The 18,765-nt window shown below is 37.8% G+C and overlaps 1 protein-coding gene and 4 long non-coding RNA genes across 9 annotated transcripts; all 5 read right to left on the reverse strand.

Moving 5' to 3' along the window:
• Positions 1–87: 87 nt before the first annotated feature.
• Positions 88–11,356, reverse strand: LOC118599935 (leukocyte immunoglobulin-like receptor subfamily B member 1). The gene is made up of 5 exons (XM_036216331.1): positions 11,347–11,356; positions 11,004–11,270; positions 10,646–10,915; positions 472–735; positions 88–383 (listed from the first exon to the last, which is right to left on the reverse strand). Exons 1-5 carry the CDS (start codon positions 11,354–11,356, stop codon positions 88–90), a joined length of 1,107 nt encoding a protein of 368 aa, XP_036072224.1.
• Positions 941–4,126, reverse strand: LOC112141297. Of its 2 annotated transcripts, none has more exons than XR_002918352.2 (4): positions 3,810–4,126; positions 1,674–1,738; positions 1,362–1,400; positions 941–1,198 (listed from the first exon to the last, which is right to left on the reverse strand). It is a non-coding gene; the product is annotated as an uncharacterized LOC112141297 (long non-coding RNA). The 2 variants fall into 2 exon arrangements; XR_004949497.1 differs by lacking the exon at positions 3,810–4,126 and adding an exon at positions 2,165–2,201.
• LOC112141296 lies at positions 7,316–9,022 on the reverse strand. Of its 2 annotated transcripts, XR_004949500.1 has the most exons (4): positions 9,005–9,022; positions 8,135–8,211; positions 7,941–8,012; positions 7,316–7,428 (listed from the first exon to the last, which is right to left on the reverse strand). It is a non-coding gene; the product is annotated as an uncharacterized LOC112141296 (long non-coding RNA). The 2 variants fall into 2 exon arrangements; XR_002918351.2 differs by lacking the exon at positions 9,005–9,022 and having other exon boundaries at positions 8,135–8,336.
• A 116-nt stretch (positions 11,357–11,472) lies between the features above and the next one.
• Positions 11,473–14,406, reverse strand: LOC118599951. 3 transcript variants are annotated; one of them, XR_004949496.1, is made up of 4 exons: positions 14,308–14,406; positions 12,206–12,270; positions 11,894–11,932; positions 11,473–11,730 (listed from the first exon to the last, which is right to left on the reverse strand). It is a non-coding gene; the product is annotated as an uncharacterized LOC118599951 (long non-coding RNA). The 3 variants fall into 3 exon arrangements; XR_004949495.1 differs by lacking the exon at positions 14,308–14,406 and adding an exon at positions 12,675–12,878; XR_004949494.1 differs by lacking the exon at positions 14,308–14,406 and having other exon boundaries at positions 12,206–12,600.
• Positions 14,407–16,091: 1,685 nt separating this feature from the next.
• LOC118599952 lies at positions 16,092–18,755 on the reverse strand. Its single transcript, XR_004949498.1, has 4 exons — positions 18,639–18,755; positions 18,109–18,185; positions 17,920–17,991; positions 16,092–17,406 (listed from the first exon to the last, which is right to left on the reverse strand). It is a non-coding gene; the product is annotated as an uncharacterized LOC118599952 (long non-coding RNA).
• Positions 18,756–18,765: the final 10 nt, after the last annotated feature.

Below are 18,765 nucleotides of genomic sequence, written 5' to 3' on the forward strand. Positions count from 1 at the left end.
AGATAAAAATATTTAAATGTATGAACATATGTTCAAGTTTTAAAGTAGAAACAAAACATACATTTATACATTCATGAAAGAGTAAAATCAAAATAATAAAAACATCAGCACACCTGAAACAGATAAACTTAGAGCTTCACTCCAGTTTGTTGAAGGATATGAATAATATGTGGATCTGCTCTTACAGCTGTATTCTCCACTGATAGAAGCTGTGATAGTCCAGTCTTTATTGTTTCTCCAGGATGTCTGTGACTGAGGAGTTCTCCATTCATACATCCACTGAACTCCTTCATCTCCCTGAACCTCACATGTCAGAGTGATCGTCTCTCCTCTGAAGATCTGAGACCAGCTGGGTTTCTGTGTCACAATGACTTTGTTGGAAACTGTTTTTAATCATATATAAACATGAAATAAATAATGAAAATATTAAATAAAAAATATGATTTACTCCACGAATGTTAAATCACTCACATGTTATGTAAATGTTGACTTCATCACTTGTATCAGAGTAGAAGGCTGGTTCTCCTCTAGATCCTCTACATCTGTAGATTCCTCCTTGTGAGACTCTGATTTCTCCATTTTCTCCATCATTGAGTCTGTATTCAGATAAATATGAGGTTCTTCTGAACCACTCATATTTCCAACCAGCAGATTTCTCCACAGAGCAGATCAGTGTCACTCTGTCTCCTACTGACACAGTTGTTGTTCCTGCTGTCAGTTTAGCTTTAGGTTTGTCTGCTGGTGTTTAATAAAACATAATAATTGTTTATATTAAACATATTTGTTATCAACAATATTCTTGTATAATTTATACACATGGGCATAGTATAATAACCTACATTTAAAAATGTTTATAGTACTTTCCAAATGTATAAATTCTTAAAAATGAATTCTCTTTATAAAATGAGTCATGTCATAAACACAAATAAATTACCTGATACATTTATAGAAACGATGTTGCTGCACCTTGTATAATCTGAACCTTTCCAGTGACCACAGCACTGATAATCACCACTGTGATGTTCATTCAGAGGAAACGAGAAGACTGGATTTGTGTAGTAATCATATAATGTATGACCTCTTTTGTATAATATATATTCCCAGTCATTTGTTCCTCCTTCTCTCATGTCACATTTGAAGGTTAAAGATTCTCCAATATAATAAGTTGACCTTTGTGGTTCAAAAGTCAACACAGGATCTAGAACAAACACAAACACACAATTAACTGAACAAATGTTTTTTTACATGTAAATAACCACAAAAAGTAAATATTTTTACATTTTACATTTGTCCACAAAGAGATTATACACATAGTATTCTTAAATCTATGAAAAGAAACAACAAATAGTTAAAAATATCACCTTGAGTGAGTCCACAGTGGAGGAGTGAATAGAGAACTACTGGATATGAAAGATGGAAAGATCACAGATACAATATTTCAGAAATGTGAAGTAATGCAGATTAAAGTTTCAATCCAAATTACATGAAATCAATGATTTCTTTAATATTAATAGATACATTTAACCAAAAATATATTTATTTATTAACTGTTCCTCATGTTTCAGAAAGAGTTCGAACATGAACTACTAACAATTTAGTAATAAAATAGTTTTGTTGACATATTTTACTGATTAATGTGATGAAAACAGCCAAAGTTCTTCTGACAAACTCACAGATGAACTCCAGTTTACAGAGCAGAGTGTGTCCCATCCTCACAATCAGATCAGAGGAGAAAATCCTGATGGAAAAAGAAACAAGAAAGTGTGTTTATGGAGAGGTAAAGAACTGAGGAATAAAAAAACAACATCATGTTCTCTGAAAAAAACTGAAAACGTACGTTTACTTCTTTAAGACAAAGATAACACAACTGTTACAGCGTCCTCTAAAGAAGGAAGAAAAAAAAATAATTAATTTTATTTAGCAAAAACTGATGGCAAAATATATACTTTTTTATTTTTTTTAAAATAAGTTAAAAGTTAGGCAAATACATATAATAACAGTTTTTGATGATTTTATAGAATTCAGCTGCACATCTTCTACAGTTTGATGTCTTTTTAAAGTGTGCTGTATGTCATTCTTCAAGTCAAGAGTGTTCACAAAACAGAGAACTTCTTTCAGTCAACAAGAAATGAAAATCTTCTCATTCTAACTGTAGAATACTCACAGTGTGGACTGACTGATAGTAGTTCTGCTCTTTGTTCCTCAGTGTTCTCTCTTCTAACTGTCTAACTTCTAAATGTCTTCTTTCTTCTAAACCACTAAGATCAGCTTCTAGGATGGAAAGAGTCACATGGTCTCAGTGCAGAAACATTTACTATTTCTGTATTTTATGATCACCTCATGATTGAAGTGTTAAAACCACATCATTCACACCAGGTGAAGGAGAAAAATATAAAAACTGCTGCAGGATGAGGTCATGAGAAGATTAATTTGTCCATTTTCATCCTATCAGTCACTCATGGTAGAAATAATTTTATCCCTGAAATGAACAACAATCTGTCAACAATTAGTGTTGAAGTCGGTGAAGGTGATCTGTTTGATGGTGACATGAGTTGCGTGTCAAATTCTGGAAATATTTTTGTAGTTGTGAATGTTCTCTGTCTGTTTCCTTTTCACATGTAGCTCAGAATAACTGCAGCAGATTTGACCACAGAGTTTCTTTCTCATCGTTACTTTTATCTGTTCTCTGCAGATAGGATGAAGGTTGTTAGATTAAATTAACAACATTATTTTACAGAAGAAAAACTGAACATTTTTCTAACAAATTGGACTTCAGGTGTATATTAAACGTCCTTAAATGTAAAATGAATTTGTATTTATAGTGAAAATGTTTCATTTCTAAAATGGAGCAAATCTACATTCAGTACATAATGTATTAATTTTCTCGGGTTCTACTAGAATTCTCTTTTAAGCTTCAAGGAGATCAAATTCTAAACTGAAAATCTAAAACAGGAAATAAAAGTTAATTAATTTAACCAAAAAATGATAGATATATTATGTAAAATAATTGCTAAAAAATAATAATGGCATAAAAAGTCTCTTAGATATAAAAGTAATCACAATCCATAACTATGAATATGTTTTTGTCATAACTGAATAACTGAGGCAGACTTCAACTTTTACATTCAGTCAAAAATAGCTCTGAAAACTCTATCAGGAAACTGCTTGCAGCTTCAGAGTCTCCTCCCAGTCAAGTGTCACTTTCTTCAGACATTATTATTATTTTAATTTTAATGTCTCTAATCAAATTATTCTGTAAAGGGCATCGAAGATTAGCTTAAATAATGAGTAAATCAGAAGTATTTCCTAAACTCTGTTTCTACTTCAGATTGATTTACTTTGAGAAAAACATTTGGTTCTTTTCTCTGCTGTTTAGAACCTGTTCTGCTAAAGTTTAACCTCTGACAGCTGGACTCTGCTGTGTTCTATAAGCTGATTCTTTAAAACAACATCATATTTTTAAAACGTTCATGTGTGTTCTGCCTACAAGTTTTCATGGGATCATAAACTGCAGTTCTTCTTCAGTCCACTAGGAGCTGCTGTAGAGCAAACACTGTTCTGTGTGTGAGAGTGGAGCTGATCTCAGATCAGTTTATGCTGCAGCACTGAGTCTCCAGAAGAACAGCTGGTTTGTCTGCTACCAGACATGTGATTTAGTGGATAAACTTTAAAAGTCATTGATTTTCTAATATATTTTTGCTCAGAAAAGGTAAGCTGTTATTTCTGTCCCTGTTGCAGAAAACTCTGTTTCAATGCTAAACACAACTTTCTTGTAAAGCAGTGATGAGAGTGTGAACTGTCTCACTCACCAGTCAGTTTGAGGTTTGAGGAAGAGCGTTGTCTGGTGTCTTCCTCTGTCTCGGTCTTTCTTACGAGGATATTGATCACAATCTCTGTGAAAAAGGTCCAGATTCCGTATAGTTGAAACAAACATCTTCCTCATTCATGTGGGAGGACCCTCTTTCTCTCTTCCTCCTCTGTGGCCGCCACCCACTCTGTCTTTGAATGGCTGAACATAAACCATTGCAATGTTTACACCCTGTTGAACATTTTCTGTGCTGGTTTTTGTTTTACTAAATATCCTCCTGATAATGTTTCAGGATCTCTGGGTCCTCTGATCATAACAATAACAACACAATTCTCCTGCTGTGTCAGTGGAGAGGGCAGAAAAAGAGAGTCAGAGAAGTTAGAGATGTTCTTCCTCTCTCAGCTGCAGACACAGAAAAACTCAAGAATTGTCTGCCACAGACAGTTGCAGGTTATTACACAGATTTTGTAAAAATAAAAGAACTCGTATATAAAACAACTAAATAGACAATGAATCTACAGTGGGCCGGAGGGGATCTGGTTTGGATACCACAGGATTTCATCTCTGCTCTTTGCAGATGATGTTGTTCTGTTGGCTTCTTCGAGCTAGGACCTCCAGCATGTATTGGAGCGGTTTGCAGCCGGGTTCTTGACCGGAGAAAGGTAGTTTGTCCTCTCTCAATGGGTGGAGTGCTCCTGCCTCAGGTGGAAGAGTTTAAATATCCTGGGGTCTTGTTCACTAGTGAGGGAAGATCAGAGCGTGAGATCAAAAGATAGATTTGAGCAGCGTCCACTATTTTGCAGTCGCTGTATCGGTCCGTTGTGGTGAAAAGAGAGCTGAGCCAGAAAGCAAAGTTCTCAATTTACCAGGACACGCTGGAGAGACTACGTCTCTCGGCTGGCCTGGGAACTCCTTGGGGTCCCCCCAGAGGAGCTGGAGGAAGTGGCCAGGGAGAGGGAATTCTGGGCATCTGCTGCCCCCGCGACCCGGTCCCAGATGAGCAGAAGAAGATGGATGGAGGGATGGATGGATGGATAGATGGATGGATAGATGCTATGTTTACGTATTTTTACTGGATGTATGAAAATCCCCACAACAGTCCTGGATGGTTGCTGACTTTTCTTCTCCTAAGTGGAAACTTCCAGAAGCACGCTCCAAGACGCCGCACTTGTCCGCTGATTGAGGCGGTTCAATGATGCTTTCATCACCTGTGTCCAGAGACCAGTGGACAGAAGTGGCGACAGCTTCCCAATCCAACAACCAGTGACAGAGAACAGTCACCAACGGATGTCCTGCTGTCCGGTCCGGTCGGCAGAAGTCGGTCAAGAAGGGAAGTAAAACGGGTAAAAAGCTCAGTGTCGCTCAGTAGTGATTCGAGTAGACTGCAAATCATGTGTCCGATGGAACTGAGGCCTTGGTACGTCACATCATGTGTCGAGCGCATCAACCATCTCTCATTGGTTTAGCTGTTTGGTGCGAAATTTGAACAGAATAGGTGTGGTCCCTTTACCTGGGGTTGATAACGGACCAAACATTGTCAGTGTGGGTTTGACGAAAGTACAAAGGAACCTGCAAATGCCACAAATTGCTGCAGGAGGTCGAAACTCGATGGAACTCAACATACCTGATGTTACAAGATTATTGAGCATCGGTCAATGCAGCTTTGGCGTCCCTAACAGCAGACATAACTCTCCACTCATCTGTGGAATATGAATGCATTCATGAATATCTGGGAGGGCTTGCACCATTTCAACAAGCCACCACAGAGTAATCCGCTTAAAAAACTGTTTCAGGATTGAAGGTCATTCCTATCATTAGGATGGTTCAGGACAAGCTGGCATTGAAGGTAATGGGACTGAAAACTGAGACAGCAGTCATTCTGAGCCAAAATATCCAACACCTGCTGGGCACAAGATGCAATGTGGGAACAATTCAAGTCCTCACCTAATCTACATGTTTCACAACATTAGATTTTGGAAATCAAAGTCATGCACAGGAGACCGTGAACAAACTGACTGCTGAATGTGCACATGCAAGAGTGGAGGGAGCTGAGCCATCGACAGCACAGATACTCTTACATGCATTCATTGTGTCTTTATTCACTTTACATGAATGTGACATTTGATGTAATGATCATCGTTATTCAGCAGCACTGGAACAACCTGACACTGAGACAGGAGCTGAAGACAACCTGTGGGAACTTTTGGACAGCCGAGTTAGTAAGTATTACAAGAATAATGTTATTTTTTATAAAAATGGCTGAATTTTGTCTTTCCTTATAAGTGCAAATCAAAAAGCACAAAACTGTACGAAGAACGCAACAGTGGAAGTGCAACGATACATGTCCAGAGTATAAGACCCACTCAGACTCCACACGGTCCTCTATCTACCCTCAACTATATCATCTGTCCAAAAAATATCTCTACATGCCTTCAACATCTGTGCCATGCAAACAGGTCTTCTCCAGAGCTGGAGAGGTGGTGAGCTTAAAGAGAAGCAGATTAAAGCCAAACATGGTTGAAAAGATTATTTTCTTAGATAATTTTTTTTTATAAAAAAGCACACTAGTCATTTATTTTATGGAAGTAAAAAAGTTACACAAGCACCAGCATACATAAAATGACATTATTGCGATCAAACATATTTGCCACATCAAATAGCTATCAAACCATCATCCAGATAACATTGTAATTACACACATTAGATCAAACATTTCAGAATCAACGAAAATCAACAGAGACTCTGGAGAGCTTGAGGGGTCAAATTTGGCCCCTTTGATTAATTTCTTTTTTTCTTAACTGTCTTTTTTTTCCTTTTCTTTAGTAGCCACAGTAATTGGTGCTGCCTAAAATGAACAAACAACAAAAAAAAGAACAAATAATTTTTGAAAGTTGACAATAACATGTTTCATGAGTTTTGTACGTTTTAAAATCTTCTTGAAGTCTTGAGATTATGACAGAACGGGCGCTTGGATGTTTTAATGCCCAACAACCAGCAGATGTCACTGTTTCCAGCTGAAATGATTCAAGCAGAGTGTCAATCTCAGCTCAGTTGGTCAGAACTTCAGAAAGCGTCAATTTGGCCATCTCTTAGTTTACAGGGAACTATTGAGCTACAGCTCCACACACCAGGGTTTCAGGTGCCCGACTGAATGGACCAGGATCCTGCAGCACAGTGAGGGATCCTCTCTTCAGAGTGCAGAAGCAGCTCCGCCTTTATTATCTGTCCCACATCCTGTTGGCAATCAGGACAATTGCCACCACCTAAGCCAGGGGTGGCCAACCCTGGTCCTCAAGAGCCTCAACCCTGCCTGTTTTCCAGCTCTCCCTGGACTGATTGATGCTGACAATTGAAATCAGGTGTGTTCAGTCAATCAGGATGTGGAATCATTTACGTCAACTAATCAGCAGGAAGCTGGTCAGGGAGAACTAGAAAACAGGCAGGGTTGAGGCTCCTGAGGACCAGGGTTGGCCACCCCTGACCTAAGCAGACCAAATGTGTCCAGTCTGAATACACCCTAAGAGGAGTTTTTCAGGGTTCAATAAATCGAGTTGGAGCTCTTTTGAAGTTTCAGATTAGAAAAGCAGATCGTCCAGTTTTTCTTCATTCTTCTTCAGTACCTGCAGATGACAGAGACGTTTACTGTGTATCAGTAAAGTTCATTTAAGAAATTAGAAATTGTTCATTCTGACATGTGAGAGACTCTATGAAGGTGAATCCTGACAAGAATTACAATGAGATTCACTGTTTTTGATTTTTTTTATGCTTTAAGGGTTTTTATAGAATATTTGACAATTAAAACTTCCATCAGAACATCAGCATTACTGCCATTCATCTGTTCCATTGTTAAAATCATTGACCTTTCTCAGTAATGTTTCAAAGTTCAGCTGATGTGATGCAGAAAGAAATCTGATCTCAATATTTACACAGAATTAGTGACATCTGCATCTTTTTTCAGGTCAAATAACCACAGTTTTGGATTTTCCGTTTTTGAAATGATTCTTAATTAAAAAATGAACTGAAATAACAACAGTGATTTTTATTTTACTGAGTGTAGATAATCAGAGCTGGATGTCCTTGCAGTGACAGCAGTTCTTAATCCAGACATAGATTACAGAAGAAGTTTGATTACCTATGTTGGCGTAATCTGGATTATTCTCTGTGTCTTCATGGACTCTGAGTGACTCATAAACATCAACATCACCTTTCAAAAACAAACCAGAACAAAATGAAGTTTGAACATTTTATACAAACATTTAAAACATTTATTCAGTTATTTCTTCAATTAAAACAATAAATTGTTAAAAAGTCAGAGTTCAGACTGACCATGGAGCAGAGATCCATATGTGTTGTGTTCAACATCATTCTCATCTGGAGCTCTATTCTGATTTTGTTCATCAGACCTGGTTGAATGAAAGAAATTAATAAGTAAATACAGTTGTACAGACATCATTCATTCGTCGGTTTAGCCGCTTGTCCCTTTCGGGGTCATGATACTGCAAGACCCAAACCCGGCTACTGATGGGTGAAGACAGAGTTCATCCTGTACAGATCTCCAGTCTGTCGCAGGGCCTCAATCACAAACAATCACACCGAGGGGAAATTTAAAATAATCAAGCATGTCCCAGGAGAAAACCCACACATGCATGGGTAGGACATCCAAAATCCACACAGAAAGGTCCCCAGGTGGTGGTTTTGTTTCAGGTCCACCAGCCAGGACTCAAACGGGGGCCATCTTGCTGTGAGGCAAGAGTGCTAACCACTCCACCACCCTCCAGCCCACAGACATCCATCCATCCATCCATCCATCGTCTTGTCCGCTTCTTCCCTTTCGGGGTCGCGGGGGTGCCGGAGCCTATCCCGGCTACTGATGGGCGAAGGCGGGGTACACCCTGGACAGGTCGCCAGTCTGTCGCAGGGCCTCAATCACACCCATTCACACTCACTAGCACACCTAGGGGCAATTTAGAGTCACCAATTAACCTATGAAGCATGTTTTTGGACGGTGGGAGGAAGCCGGAGTCCCCGGTGAAAACCCACACATGCACGGGGAGAACATGCAAACTCCACACAGAAAGGTCCCAGCCGGGAGTCGAACCGGGGCCTTCTCGCTGTGAGGCAAGAGCGCTAACCACTGCGCCACCGGGCAGCCCCGCCCACAGACATCAATCAATAAAAACATAAAAAAGTACCAACCTGATGGAGGTTGAATCTGTAAATAATAACATCACATGTTTATAAAGTGATCAGCATCATTGCAGAACAGGACAAATCATTCAGTCATCAATGTGATTTTAAAGGAAAATTTCTCACCTTTTGACTTTTTGTACAAATAAAACATCAGTGGAAAAATCATCAGTAAAAAGACACAAACTGGTCTAACAACCAACAGAACAGGAAGTGAAGAGCTGTCAGGTCTGGATGAAGCTGGAACACATCATGGATAGATTCAAGTTTCTAATCAATCCAATGATAAAAGAGAAAAAGAGAAAGAAGAAGATGGCAGCAGAGGGAAGCAACATCATAAACATCCAGGTCTAAATAGTAAACTAGAATGGGCGGGGCCTGTCTACACAAACACTTACACACACACACTGTAGTGACACACACTTGTTGGCCAAAATAGTCTCCACATTTAAACTAAACATAATTTACTTAATCCAACTATAACAGCAGCTCACACGCTCCATCATACAAACCCATTCAGATAAAGACTTTCATTCTGTCACACAAACGGTTAGTGCTAAGGTGAGCTGACACCTGTGCTCAGGTGAGTGTTTATGTTTCACTGAGGTGGATGGTGATGGAATGTACTCAGGGGGAGAGCGCCCGGCCATCCCCACGCCAAGACCCCCCACCGTGGCATCAACTGCAGCCAGGACCCCCGCCGTGCAATCCCGCCGAGCACCCAGACCGGGGCACGCGGGACCGCCGCAGAGGCCCCCCACACCCAAGAGCAGGAAGGCACAGGAACACAGAGAGTGCAGGCCCCAGCCCAGCCAGAGGAGCAGCCCCCCCACCCCGCCAGTAGGGCCAACGCGGGACCCCACCCCCGGAGAGATGTCAAATGTCTCTCTGATGTCAGTTCTGTCTTATCAAGCTTTACTATGGTTTCCAATTGTTCCATCATGTTCACATTGACAGAATTACAAACTAATACTACAAAAAAAAGAAACAGTAATTTTATCTGTTAAATGAAACTGAAGTAAAAACTTTTTTATAACTTTTTTCTCATCTAACACACAGTGTTGAACAGATTTCTGTTTGTTTTTTCTATTAATATGAATGTCTGTTTACATTCACAACACTAACAGGTCCGTGTCAGTGTGTAAGATAAATATAAGTTGTGCTAATAAGCTAAGACTATATATGTAACTTCAGAGACAAACTTAACAGTACACATTTTGTTAGTAATAATTTTTGTGCTCCAATCAAACAGGATTAAACTCACCACCAATGGTGACTGGATCACTGAACTCTGAGTGATAAACTGGTTCTCCTCTTCCTCCTCTGCATCTGTAAACTCCTTCCTGTGAGACACTGATTTGTCCATTTGAAAGGAAGTCAGCATCTTGTTTGGTCAGCAGTTTGGAGGATTTCTCTCCTCTGAACCAGAAAAATCTCCAACCAGATGATGAATTCTTCACTGAACAACTGAGGATCACTCTGTCCTCTACTGGAGACTTTGTCATGTTTAGTTCAGACTTTGGTTTATGTGCTGTTGAGATAAAAATATTTAAATGTATGAACATATGTTCAAGTTTTAAAGTAGAAACAAAACATACATTTATACATTCATGAAAGAGTAAAATCAAAATAATAAAAACATCAGCACACCTGAAACAGATAAACTTAGAGCTTCACTCCAGTTTGTTGAAGGATATGAATAATATGTGGATCTGCTCTTACAGCTGTATTCTCCACTGATAGAAGCTGTGATAGTCCAGTCTTTATTGTTTCTCCAGGATGTCTGTGACTGAGGAGTTCTCCATTCATACATCCACTGAACTCCTTCATCTCCCTGAACCTCACATGTCAGAGTGATCGTCTCTCCTCTGAAGATCTGAGACCAGCTGGGTTTCTGTGTCACAATGACTTTGTTGGAAACTGTTTTTAATCATATATAAACATGAAATAAATAATGAAAATATTAAATAAAAAATATGATTTACTCCACGAATGTTAAATCACTCACATGTTATGTAAATGTTGACTTCATCACTTGTATCAGAGTAGAAGGCTGGTTCTCCTCTAGATCCTCTACATCTGTAGATTCCTCCTTGTGAGACTCTGATTTCTCCATTTTCTCCATCATTGAGTCTGTATTCAGATAAATATGAGGTTCTTCTGAACCACTCATATTTCCAACCAGCAGATTTCTCCACAGAGCAGATCAGTGTCACTCTGTCTCCTACTGACACAGTTGTTGTTCCTGCTGTCAGTTTAGCTTTAGGTTTGTCTGCTGGTGTTTAATAAAACATAATAATTGTTTATATTAAACATATTTGTTATCAACAATATTCTTGTATAATTTATACACATGGGCATAGTATAATAACCTACATTTAAAAATGTTTATAGTACTTTCCAAATGTATAAATTCTTAAAAATGAATTCTCTTTATAAAATGAGTCATGTCATAAACACAAATAAATTACCTGATACATTTATAGAAACGATGTTGCTGCACCTTGTATAATCTGAACCTTTCCAGTGACCACAGCACTGATAATCACCACTGTGATGTTCATTCAGAGGAAACGAGAAGACTGGATTTGTGTAGTAATCATATAATGTATGACCTCTTTTGTATAATATATATTCCCAGTCATTTGTTCCTCCTTCTCTCATGTCACATTTGAAGGTTAAAGATTCTCCAATATAATAAGTTGACCTTTGTGGTTCAAAAGTCAACACAGGATCTAGAACAAACACAAACACACAATTAACTGAACAAATGTTTTTTTACATGTAAATAACCACAAAAAGTAAATATTTTTACATTTTACATTTGTCCACAAAGAGATTATACACATAGTATTCTTAAATCTATGAAAAGAAACAACAAATAGTTAAAAATATCACCTTGAGTGAGTCCACAGTGGAGGAGTGAATAGAGAACTACTGGATATGAAAGATGGAAAGATCACAGATACAATATTTCAGAAATGTGAAGTAATGCAGATTAAAGTTTCAATCCAAATTACATGAAATCAATGATTTCTTTAATATTAATAGATACATTTAACCAAAAATATATTTATTTATTAACTGTTCCTCATGTTTCAGAAAGAGTTCGAACATGAACTACTAACAATTTAGTAATAAAATAGTTTTGTTGACATATTTTACTGATTAATGTGATGAAAACAGCCAAAGTTCTTCTGACAAACTCACAGATGAACTCCAGTTTACAGAGCAGAGTGTGTCCCATCCTCACAATCAGATCAGAGGAGAAAATCCTGATGGAAAAATAAAAACAAGGAAGTGTGTTTATGGAGAAGTAAAGAACTGTAAGGAAAAAAAAAAAAACATGATGTTCTCTGTAAAAACTGAGAATTTAAGTTTACTTCTTTAAGACAAAGATATAACTGTCACAGCGTCCTCTGAAAAGGAAGAAAAAAAATTAAATTTATTTAACAAAAACTGATGGCAAAATATATATTTTTTTTATTCCAAAAAAGGAAAATACATAAAATAACAGTTTTTGAAGATCTAAAATGCAGCTGCATATCTCATGCAGTTTAATGTATTTTTAAAGTTTGCTGTATGTCATTCTTCAAGTCAAGAGTGTCCACAAAGCAATGAACTTCTCTCAGTCAACAAGAAATAAAAACGTCGTAATTCTGGTAACTAGAATACTCACAGTGTGGACTGACTGATAGTAGTTCTGCTCTTTGTTCATCCACGTCCTCTCTTCTAACTGTCTAACTTCTAAATGTCTTCTTTCTTCTAAACCACTAAGATCAGCTTCTGGGATGGAAAGAGTCACATGGTCTCAGTGGAGAAACATTTTCTATTTCTGTATTTTATGATCACTTCATGATTGAAGTGTTAACATCACATCATTCACACCAGGTGAAGGAGAACATATAAAAACTGCTGCAGGATGAGGTCATGAGATGATTCATTTGTCAACTTTCATCCTATCAGTCACTCATGCTAGAAATTAATTTTTCTCTGAAATGAACAACAATCTGTCAACAATTAGTGTTGAAGTTGGTGAAGGTGATCTGCTTGAGGGTGACATGAGTTGCAAATTCAAGAAATATTTTTGTAGTTGTGAATGTTCTCTGTCTGTTTCCTTCCTTTTCACATGTAGCTCAGAATAACTGCAGCAGATTTGACCACAGAGTTTCTTTCTCATCGTTACTTTTTTCTGTTCACTGCAGATAGGATGAAGGTTGTTAGATAAAATTAACAACATTATTTTATAGCAGAAAAACTGAACATTTTTCTAACAAATTGGACTTCAGGTGTATATTAAACATCCTAGAATTTAAAATCAATTTGTTTTTATAGTGAAAATGTTTCGTTTCTAAAATGGAGCAAATCTACATTCAGTGCATAATGTATTAAAATTCTTAATTTCTACTAGAATTCTCTTTTAAGCTTTAAGGAAATAAAATTCTAAACTGAAAATCTAAAACAGGAAATAAAAGTTAATTAATTTAACCAAACAATGATCAATATATTGTGTAAAATAATTGCTGAAAAAAAATAATGGCATAAAAAGTCTCTTAAATATAAAAGTAATCACAATCCATAACTATAAATATGTTTTTGTCATAACTGAATAACTGAGACAGACTTCAACTTTTACTTTCAGTCAAAAATAGCTCTGAAAACTATGAGGAAACTGCTTAAAGTTTTAGAGTCTCCTCCCAGTCAAGTGTCACTTTCTTCATACATTATTTTTAATTTAATTTTAATGTCTCTAATCAAATTATCCTGTAAATGGCATCGAAGATTAGCTTAAATAATGACTAAATCAAAAGTATTTCCTAAACTCTGTTTCTACTTCAGATTGATTTACTTTGAGAAAAACATTTGGTTCTTTTCTCAGCTGTTTAGAACCTGTTCTGCTAAAGTTTAACCTCTGACAGCTGGACTCTGCTGTGTTCTATAAGCTGATTCTTTAGAACAACATCATATTTTTAAAACGTTCATGTGTGTTCTGCCTACAAGTTTTCATAAACTGCAGTTCTTCTTCAGTCCACTAGGAGCTGCTGTAGAGCAAACACTGTTCTGTGTGTGAGAGTGGAGCTGATCTCAGATCAGTTTATGCTGCAGCACTGAGTCTCCAGAAGAACAGCTGGTTTGTCTGCTACCAGACATGTGATTTAGTGGATAAACTTTAAAAGTCATTGATTTTTTAATATATTTTTGCTCAGAAAAGGTAAGCTGTTATTTCTGTCCCTGTTGCAGAAAACTCTGTTTCAATGCTAAACACAACTTGATTGTAAAGCAGTGATGAGAGTGTGAACTGTCTCACTCACCAGTCAGTTTGAGGTTTGAGGAAGAGCGTTGTCTGGTGTCTTCCTCTGTCTCGGTCTTTCTTACAAGGATATTGATCACAATCTCTGTGTAAAAGGTCCAGATTCCGTATAGTTCAAACAAACATCTTCCTCATTCATGTGGGAGGACCCTCTTTCTCTCTTCCTCCTCTGTGGCCGCCACCCACTCTGTCTTTGAATGACTGAACATAAACCATTGCAATGCTTACACCCTGTTGAACATTTTCTGTGCTGGTTTTTGTTTTACTAAATATCCTCCTGATAATGACCAGTTGCCCTCCCCGGCCACTTCCCTGGAGGAAGTGGCCGGGGAGAGGGAAGTCTGGGAATCTTTGTTAAGACTGCTGCCCCCGCGACCCGGTCCAGGATGAGCAGAAGAAGATGGATAGATGCTATGTTTACATATTTTTACTGGATATAAGAAAATCTCCACAACAGTCCTGGATGGTTGCTGACTTTTCTTCGCCTAAGTGGAAACTTCCAGAAGCACGCTCTAAGACGCCACAGTTGTCCGCTAATTGAGGCGGTTCAATGATGCTTTCAGCACCTGTGTCCAGAGACCAGTGGACAGAAGTGGCAACAGCTTCCCAATCCAACAACCAATGACAGAGAGTAGTCACCAACGGATGTCCTGCTGTCCGGTCGGCAGCAGTCGGTCAAGAAGGGAAGTAAAACGGGTAAAAAGCTCAGTGTCGCTCAGTAGTGATTCGAGTAGACTGCAAATCACGTGACTGATGGAACTGAGGCCTTGGTACGTCACATCATGTGTCGAGCGTATCAACCATCTCTCATTGGTTGAGCTGTTTGGTGCGAAATTTGAACAGAATAGGTGTGGTCAATTTACCTAGGGTTTATAATGGACCAACTGTTGTTGTCAGTGTGGGTTTATTGAGAGAAGGAGAATATCATTGTTGGCAATTGTAAATTGAAATGCTCTTGTATAGATTTAGGTTTAGTTTATAGTTAGCTTATTATTCTTACTGTATAGTTTAGTTATTATTTCAGGTTACAACAGTTTAGTCTAGATTATAATAGTTTACATTTTGATATTTTAGTTTAGCTTAGACTTCTTTATTTTAATTTATCTTAGATTAGTTTAGTTAAAACTAAAAATCAGTGCATGCATATTACATTAACATATATTTTAACACACACATCATATATACACTAGATAATCATTAAGATAAGTCATTATTAAGATAAGTGAATCAGTCAATGCAGCTTTGCTGTCCCTAACAACAGACATAACTCTCCTCTCATCAGTGGAATATGAATGCATTCATGAATGTCTGGGAGGGCTTGCACCATTTCAACAAGCCACCACAGAGTTATCCGCTGAAAAAACTGTTTCAGGATTGAAGGTCATTCCTATCATTAGGATGGTTCAGGACAGCAGTCATTCTGAGCCAAAATCTCCAACACCTGCTGGCCACAAGATGCAATGTGGGAACAATTCAAGTCCTCACCTAATCTACATGTTTCAAAACATTAGTTTTTGGAAACCAAAGTCATGCGCAGGAGACCGTGAACAAACTGACTGCTGAATGTGAACATTCAAGAGTGGAGGGAGCTGAGCCATCGACAGCACAGGTACTCTTATATGCATTCATTGTGTCTTTATTTAATTTACATGAAAATTACATTTGATTTTAATGATCATCATTATTCAGCAGCACTGGAACAACCTGACACTGAGACAGGAGCTGAAGACAACCTGTGGGAACTTTTGGACAGCCGAGTTGGTAAGTATTACAAGAATAATGTTATTTTTTTATAAAAATGGCTGAATTGTGTCTTTCCTTATGGGTGCAAATCAAAAAGCACAAAACTGTACGAAGAATGCAACAGTGGAAGTGCAACGATACATGTCCAGAGTATAAGACCCACTCAGACTCCACACGGTCCACTTTCTACCACCAACTATATCGTCTGTCCAAAAAATATCTCTACATGCCTTCAACATCTGTGCCATGCAAACAGGTCTTCTCCAAAGCTGGAGAGGTGGTGAGCTTAAAGAGAAGCAGATTAAAGCCAAACATGGTTGAAAAGATTATTTTCTTAGATAATTTTTTTTAACACAAAAGCACACAAGTCATTTATTTTATGGAAGTAAAAAAGTTACACAAGCACCAGCATACATAAAATGACATTATTGCTATCAAACATATTTGCCACATCAAATAGCTATCAAACCATCATCCATATAAAATTGTAATTACACACCTTAGATCAAGCATAATTCATTTATGTATTTATTTAGTTATTTATCGTAACTGTCTTTTTTTTTCCTTTGCTTTGTCACCCACAGTAATTGGTGCTGCCTTAAATGAACAAACAGCAAAAAAAGAACAAATTGTCAAATTAATTTTGAAAGTTGACAATAATATGTTTCATGAGTTCTGTACGTTTTAAAATCTTCTTGAAGTCTTGAGGTTATGACAGAACAGGAGCTTGGATGTTTTAATACCCAACAACCAGCAGATGTCACTGTTTCCTGCTGAAATGATTCAAGCAGAGTGTCAATCTCAGCTCAGTTGGTCAGAACTTCACAAAGCATCGATTTGGCCATCTCTTAGTTTACAGGGAACTATTGAGCTACAGCTCCGTACACCAGGGTTTAAGGTGCCCGACTGAATGGACCAGGATCCTGCAGCACAGTGAGGGATCCTCTCTTCAGAGTGCAGAAGCAGCTCCGCCTTTATTATCTGGCCCACATCCTGTTGGCAATCAGGACAATTGCCACCACCTGTATAGCAGGTGCATCCAAATCTTCCTGCTACACTTAGATAGCACTTTCTACCTTGATTTAAGACCAAAGTGCTTTATTGTGAATTATATTCAGACTGAGGAATCTCAGAGTGACCTGAAGTTCAGTTTGATTGGAAACGAACCGAGACCACCTCGAAAGATGGGTCCCAGAGCGGTTCCTGGTCCCAGGAAGCGGACCAAATGTGTCCAGTCTGAATACACCCTAAGAGGAGTTTTTCCGGGTTCAATAAAGTCTAAATCGAGTTGGAGCTCTTTTGAAGTTTCAGATTAGAAAAGCAGATCGTCCAGTTTTTCTTCATTCTTCTTCAGTACCTGCAGGTGACAGAGACGTTTACTGAGTATCAGTAAAGTTCATTTAAGAAATTAGAAATTGTTCATTCTGACATGTGAGAGATTCTATGAAGGTGAATCCTGACAAGAGTTACAATGTGATTCACTGTTGTTTGATTAATTTTGTGCTTTAAGGGTTTTGATAGAATATCTGACAATTAAAACTTCCATCAGAACATCAGCATTACTGCCATTCATCTGTTCCATTGTTAAAATCATTGACCTTTCTCAGTAATGTTTCAAAGTTCAGCTGATGTGATGCAGAAAGAAATCAGATCTCAATTTTTACACAGAATTAGTGAATTCTGCATCTTTTTTCAGGTCAAATAACCACAGTTTTGGATTTTCATTTTTTGAAATGATTCTTAATTAAAAAATGAACTGAAACAACAACAGTGATTTTTATTTTACTGACTGTAGATAATCAGAGCTGGATGTCCTTGCAGTGACAGCAGTTCTTAATCCAGACATAGATTACAGAACAAGTTTGATTACCTATGTTGGCATAATCTGGATTATTCTCTGTGTCTGGATGGACTCTGAGTGACTCATAAACATCAAAATCACCTTCAAAAACAAACCAGAACAAAATGAAGTTTGAACATTTTATACAAACATTTAAAACGTTTATTCAGTTATTTCTTCAATTAAAATAATAAATGATTGGTAAAATGTCAGACTGACCATGGAGCAGAGATCCATATGTGTTGTGTTCAGCATCATTCTCATCTGGAACTCTATTCTGATTTAGTTCATCAGACCTGGTTAAATGATAGAAATCAACATTTAAATAACCACAGACATCATTAATTTATCTTCTTAGTGGCTTTTCCATTTCGGGGTCACCAGACCCAAACCCAGCTACTGATGGGTGAAGGGAGAGTTCATCCTGGACAGATCTCCAGTCTGTCACAGGTCCTCAATCACACAAACAATCACACCGAGGGGAAATTTAGAGTAACCTATTAAACTATGAAGGATTTTTTTGGACGGTGGGAGGAAGCCGGAGTCCCCAGAGAAAACTCATTCATGCATGGAGAGAACATGCAAACTCCACACAGAAAGGTTCACCATTGGGAAATCTGTTTCAGGTCTCCCAGCTGGGACTCAAACTGCGGCTGTCCTGCTGTGAGGAAAGAGTGCTAACCACTGCACCACCGTGCAGCTCACAGACATCAATCAATTAAAAAATAAGATTAATAAAAAGTACCAACCTGATGGAGTTTGAATCTGTAAATAATAAAATCTCATGTTTATAAAGTGAACAGCATCATTGCTGACAAATCATTTAGTCATCAATGTGATTTTAAAGGAACATTTCTCACCTTTTGACTTTTTACA

The sequence above is a fragment of the Oryzias melastigma genome, linkage group LG17 (genome assembly GCF_002922805.2).
Source record: "Oryzias melastigma strain HK-1 linkage group LG17, ASM292280v2, whole genome shotgun sequence".
NCBI lineage: Eukaryota > Metazoa > Chordata > Actinopteri > Beloniformes > Adrianichthyidae > Oryzias > Oryzias melastigma.